The 6,520-nt window shown below is 48.3% G+C and overlaps 1 protein-coding gene across 1 annotated transcript; it reads right to left on the bottom strand.

The window, feature by feature from the left end:
• Positions 1-282: 282 nt before the first annotated feature.
• On the bottom strand, positions 283-5,473 carry MSL2 (MSL complex subunit 2). The gene is made up of 2 exons (XM_053460573.1): positions 4,248-5,473; positions 283-2,253 (listed from the first exon to the last, which is right to left on the bottom strand). Exons 1-2 carry the CDS (start codon positions 4,387-4,389, stop codon positions 659-661), a joined length of 1,737 nt encoding a protein of 578 aa, XP_053316548.1. The 5' UTR covers positions 4,390-5,473; the 3' UTR covers positions 283-658.
• Positions 5,474-6,520: the final 1,047 nt, after the last annotated feature.

Genomic DNA, 6,520 nt, shown 5'->3' with positions numbered 1-6,520 from the left:
CACCAATGACTATAGGTTATCTTCAACACAAATCTGCTAACTTGCATTGCTGATTGGGGGTATTTGTAACTAAAACATGGCGTATCCAGGCACAACGAGGACAAATATCTCGAGGCGATGCACAAGAAAATCTACGAACCGCAGGGACGCAGACGAACTCCAGGAAAATCTGTTTAAACTGCAGGGGAATAAAAAGCGTTGCAGATTTCCAGGTGTGGCAGAAGTAGTTTTGCCATAGATAAATAAGCGGGAGAGCGGTATTTGTTTTCAACAGCCTGTAAATAATATGAAACCTAGATAACGTTTATGAACACACCGGACAAGATACAAGAGGACATTTCTTCTTGCCAAAGATCATGTTCTATAAATCAGGTGCATCAGAAAATTGAACCCTCACTCGAAACTGCATACTGAAATCAAGCAGACAGACACACGGATTTAGGGTTACAACTTCTTTTACAAACTTTAGCCCATGCCCCAACCCATCTCCTCCCCCGTAGCCATCCCCAACAAACTCGAACACATAACTTATCAATGAACACACTTGATACAAGTGATCTATATGCAGAAACTCCGGCAAGTTATCCAAACAGAAACATAGCTGCCATAGAAGTGAAGCCATTCCCTGCTCGTTATGAGCCGAGAACAGCCATCCCAATTAACAGTCAAACCTTAAGTCTATCGCTTCGTCTAGGCTTTTGTCATCATGGGGACTGGCAGCTAAAAAGGTTGCTACAGGAGAGCCTGTAACGTTGAGGACGCTGGCGCTCGTGCTGGCGTTGCGCACAGCGATGCTCGTCACGTTAATGCCCAGCGTAAGCCTGGTCTGCTCTAGAGCCTTCTCTGGCACGGCAAATGCTTCTAGTTTTTTCTCTCCATTTGCCATGTAAGAGTTTTGGCAACCACGGCAAATACAGTCCAGACAAGCCTTGCGGTTTGAATAGCAAGGGCAACGTTGTCCCCGGCAGGTAAGAACACTTGGATTTTGAGTAGCACGTCCACACTTGCAACCTTTTTTCTCTTGAGGCTTCTTATACACAGTTTTAGTTGGGCTTCCAGGCACCACGTTATTGCTGGGGATCTTTTCTTTCACCTTCTCTTTTGTTTTAACCAACGTTTGTTTAGATTTTGGGTGTGTTTTCTTGGGAGCGTGCTCTGTATTTTTCTTTAACGTCTTGTTGGAGAGAAGAATCGTCTTGCTGATTTTTGAAGTGTTGCCCCCATTGGGGACAGTAACCACAGGTTGAAGAAAGTTCCTGTTTTCACGCGCAAGCAACATGGGAGCGGGAGATCCAAGCGTTGGCCCAAGAATAATGCTGGATATGGGAAGCGGCAGCACCTTCTCGCTGTCGCTTTCCGAGCGTGAACGTTTGCGGTTTGTCTTCGCCACCTTTAGGGTGGCAGCAGTGCAAGAGATTTCATGTGAAGGAACGTGGTTGTCGGACAACAGAACTGTGTGTGTAAGGGGCTGGGGACAAATGTCAAGAAAAGTTCCGTTAGAGGTTGCAGTTTCCAGGCTTTGGTGCAGATCGCAGTCTCCGACCTCCGTCCCGGAAACGGTCTCTAAGCTTTGCAGAACTTCCTCCATGCTGAGAAGCAAGGGGTCGTTGCTTTTAAGATCATCGTTATAGCCGCATATATCGAGTCCAGCTGAGCAGAGCTCACTAGTGGAAACTGGGTCACAGACAGTCTCTAATGTTTCTGACAGATCTTCTGTTTTTATGTCAACAGTTGTGCAACAGAGGCCCATGGGACTGGGGCTTTCGGGGGAAGGGATATTTACAGAGAGATCAGACAGTCCATTACAGGCAGGCAAACCATTAGCCACCGAGCACTCAGTCTCAATATCCGGTTTATCTCGGGGGATCTGACAGAAGTTATTGTCAGGTTCGGTGGCTTGCTCTGAATTAGGTGGCAAGGGGGAATGAGATGGGCATAGTGGTGAGTGGGGCTCAGAAGTTGTGCCCTGCTCTTCCCCGGCAGCCGATTCTTCGGGAAGAAACGCCAAGATATCCGCAGAACACTCCACGGTATTTAGGATGTCTTGTGCCAGGGGGGTCTGCGTGATGTATTCACACAGCTTTTTATAGCAGCTCACCAGAATGCTCAACTGCTTGTTTTCCTCGAACTGCTCATAGTCTTTGCACCAGCTACACGACGGCTTCATCATCATCTTCTTTCCTTTACACTGCTTGCACACATAATGCTGACACGTTGAGTTGGTTGGAGCGACGGGGTCCTCCAGCAAATTTCCTAAAGAGAATGAAAAAGTAGAGTAAGGTGAACTGTTAACAAAAGTTAAGCGATCACATAGATACCGTGATATAATAAAGGGGCATCGCACAGAATCAAGTATTTGGGAAAGCCATCGTATCCCCTTTGCTTTAAATGATTTGTCATTAAGAAACAGCTATAGTTTCCATTGTATTCACAAGCCCTTAAAGTTAACGCTGTATATATCATTTCTATGGACCTATTTACATCTATACTTGGCTACTGAATGCGTTTACTAACGGCTGGCTTCAGACCTTCAATTCTTTTATCCAAAGAGACATAGCAGCTCCCATAAAGTGCCGCTCCCCTCCTTCCTGTTAGCGTTACGGCGGATGTTGCGCATGCGCTCCACGCTGTATACAAACAGCATGCTTTCTCCCTAGGACTGCTAGGTGGGCCAACGGCACATGAAGCCAAGTGACTACACGGTGCGTACCCCAGAAACACTCAGCAGGGCGAGGGAGTTGTGTGAGATGTTATATTCAGGGAAGATTATATACTAAAAAAACAAAAGAATTCTCTGTATCGATGTGTGCAGGATAGGAAACCACGAGCGGAGAAACTCCCCAGGGACAAAAAGGAATAACATTAAGCCTTTATTCAGTAGCCTCGCTTTAACATCTCCGCAGGTCAGCACATAATATAAACGATTGCAGAAATGATTAATGATGCTGGAAGCGAGTCGCGTACAGAAGCCGGCTATTTGCTTATTGCTTGTGATGCGAATGAACAAATGATTCCTCTATCTGTAACCTGAAATCTACCTTTCAGTAAAATATATAAATGAATTTATATCATGAATATTATGTGATCCTAATAACACATCAATCACAATGAGCCCCTCTGTACCTATGCTGCACTTCCACCCACCCGATGGCCCGACACTCATTCCGGAACGCCTGCCAGACAATTCATCACCTGACGAGCATTACACGCTCGGTACTAACAGTCACGTGCCAACACACAGGAGGGCCGGGCGGCAGCCAACACGGGACCTGAGACAGGAAGCCCCGGGGGCTGGATAGTAAACAGAGCCACCAATAGCCTTCAGCACACTGTTTACTAGCCCCATTCAACATACATAGATTGGCCCTATACAGAGGAGTGTATGTTACACGCATAGCGAGTACCGCAGCAGCAAGAGCTACATGTTTACAAATAACGTTACACAATCCGCCTGCGACCGCTGAGAAATATCAAAAGCATCGATTCAAAGAATTATTACTCAAACATATATGGATAGCTATGTGTGTATATTTATATTATATATCAGCTAGCGGGCAAAAGCATCTCCCATTACTCGTCTCTGGCATTGTGTCATAATGCCTAACACTGCCGAGCGGTACATACCCACACTATATATTATAATATATCCGCAAACAGCCACAAAAATACATCGGGTAACAATTACATCCCATGTATAATGTCATTAAACACACAGATTTCTGGGCCTCTTTTTCCTCTTCTCACAGACGGCAAAATATAAAACATTTTCGGTGCGAACGTGTTTGTAAGATACATGAGAATAAGGGCAGCGCGGAGAAGGAAACGAGTTTAAATGGAATAGTAGAAATCACAGACACGGCCATTGTTCGCCACATAAAAGGATATAAAAGGATTTGGGGGATGCCCGTTATTGACACAGGCAGCAGGTGAATGCAGACACGCTGATATTACAGTAACGCATGCAGTTTAGTGAATAGGCTGCTGACTATTGCTCAGCCCCACTGTATTAATATTGTTATATCCTGTGCATTAGTGTATGCAGGGTGCGGGGCTTTATTACACATAACAGGGAATGAAAGATTAGGAAGAAAATACGGGGACGGGGCTGAATATGAAAGTGGGGGAGGGGGGGCAATCAGGACTGCCACAAAGGAAGGAAATACAGATCTCATCTATTGCAATATAGCCCGGCATAGACATGTACAGCCGACGGTATACTCCTTCCCCAGACTCTACCCCCGTCTCACCGCACACACAGCAAGCCAGGGCCTGCCGGAAGAAGGGCAGCATCTTGCAGATCTCGGCCGAAGCCTGCGGATCCCCGGGGTTGTAGTTGAGCACCAGGCGGCTTGCCGAGATGTACAGGGAGGTGGCATTCACCGGGTTCATTGCAGACTCTTCAATCCACCGGCTCCAGCATGCAGAAACTGTCAATATCCGCGCAGCAGCGCCCGGGAAACCCTCATCACCTGCCGGGTGACCACTAAAGCTTCCCGCGGCAGGTGCGGGCGATCCGCGAAATCAAGAACGGAACCGAATGAAAGAAAACCCTGCGCAGGAGCTGCAGGAAGCCGCCTTCTCATCTCCAAAGCACCGGTCCACAAGATAAGCGGCAACCACCCACCTACTATCCACAAGACAAGGGGGTCCCCTCTGCTAGCCCAGTCTGTCAGGGAGGGGAGGGCCCCAGTGCTCACATGCCCCCAGTTAGGTTACCCCCGGATCATTGTGATGGGGTATACGGGGAGAGCTCTTCCAATCGCCCCGGGAAATGATGGATGAAGGGAGAGGGCGAGTCACAGCCTCAGGTTTCTATTATAGAAGTAGCGGGGTCTCCATGGTCTGGGAAGTCACATGCCCGAGGCGGGGAGTCTCTGCGCTGCTATCCCCAGGCTCAGTGCATACGGTCCGGATCCATGCTAAAGACAGGACCCCGCGAACTGGGCTTCTCGTGATCTGTCCGCTTTGTTCCGCTGCAGTAAGGCTCAGGATTCCAAACAGGGCCTTCCACTTTCAGAGGGAGCGTGCAATTACAGCCCGCGGCCTGGACGAGGCCTACCAGCCTAAAACCGGAGCTTGTGAAGTATCCGTTATCCGCTCCGTACCAGCAAGGATATCCGCCCCCGGTTTGGGCCTATATCGATCCCTGGGCCGGTTTCCTCAGGCACCGTGTCCGGCAGGGGCAGGATTTTAGTGGGGGTGACAGGAAGCAGTTTCCAGTCTCCGCCCCGTAGAGAAGACACTGACACCAAGGGGTACTCTGGCCTGGCAACCGTCGCGGACCTCAAACCCCGTTAGAGGCGAGCCTTACACAGGATGGGGCCTTGCTGTCGGCGTAGCCTGGTCCGCGCTCACTGCGGAGGGGTGGAGGTTGGAGTTTTCGCAGTGCTTCCCGGTTACTGGCGAGAGTGTGTTATATCTCCGTTATTGCGGCTCCTCTTTCGCCCCGGTACGCTGAAGGAAGGGGGAGTTGTTGCTGAGGGTCTCGGGCGCGCGTAATCGTTCTCCGTTCCGTGGGCGCGCCTAATGGCGGGAAACCGCTCGTACTGTTGCCCGAGTGTGTGCGCGCGCACAGTTGTCGAGCAGCAGCTTAGTGGATGACAGGAAAAGAACAGGAGGCGTGTCCGGGTGGTAAACCTACACTGCGCATGCGTGGCAGCTGCATCAAAAGAACCCGAACCTCATTCGGGGTGGAGTTATTGCTCGTATGCGTACATACTGTTTAGGGGTGGAGCTGACGTGTAGAGCTGAGCTGCGGCTAGTGATACGCATGCGCAGACGGGTCCTCTTTCGCTTTGCTGTCTTAAGTCAATTGTCATCGGGATTTCCTTTTGTTCCGCTGCCCCCCCCGTGTGTTTGTCGCCTTCTACCCATGACGTCACTTATTTTCGCCGTCCGTTTAGGGTTATTGTAAGAATGCCTCCCAGTAGCACTAGTGATGCCCTGAGAGCGGCTGTCCTTACAGCGAGTACTAGGGGAGGCGCAATGAGCATGCTTGGTTGTTATGGTGCTTGCATTAGTTTTTTGAGGATTTTCCCTTTGGTGGAATATTTCATATTATTTCTAATATCACCTCATTACAAACAGGAGACTCTCTGTGGTCTGCTGATCCTGATAATACTATCGCCTAATGACAATATATAGCATTCTCTAATGCATTCATTTATTCATCTATACAATAAAAAAGGATTTGTGCGGTGAAATGAATTTGATTATCCGTGTTATTACTTTCTGTCTAATACTCACAGGTTAATCCATTTAATCGATAGAGTTTTGTATAGTATTTTCACATTATAGATGTGTTCACTTAGGATTTTTGTGGAAATCACTTATTTCCTGCTTCTCATGATCATAAGTGTAGTTGTGAGTGTGTGTGTGTTGCGTGTAACACTGATGAAGTATGAGCCCCCCGGTCTGTCTGCGTCAAACGATCGTTAATAAATACAATGTTACGGAGATTATGACGTCAAAGTCTTCCCTGCTACCTTTTTGTGAAGCGTTCCTACAGTTTCTAACTTCC

This window comes from Spea bombifrons, chromosome 3, assembly GCF_027358695.1.
Source record: "Spea bombifrons isolate aSpeBom1 chromosome 3, aSpeBom1.2.pri, whole genome shotgun sequence".
Lineage (NCBI taxonomy): Eukaryota > Metazoa > Chordata > Amphibia > Anura > Pelobatidae > Spea > Spea bombifrons.
Note: the sequence above shows the minus strand (reverse complement) of the source record. Positions and strands in the feature narration are given on the sequence as shown.

Coding starts and splice junctions, on each gene's coding strand:
- MSL2 (XM_053460573.1), bottom strand. CDS start 4,389: ATGAACCCGGTGAATGCCACCTCCCTGTACATCTCGGCAAGCCGCCTG. Junction 2,254..4,247: donor CCTGGCTTGCTGTGTGTGCG/GTGAGACGGGGG, acceptor CATTCTCTTTAG/GAAATTTGCTGGAGGACCCC.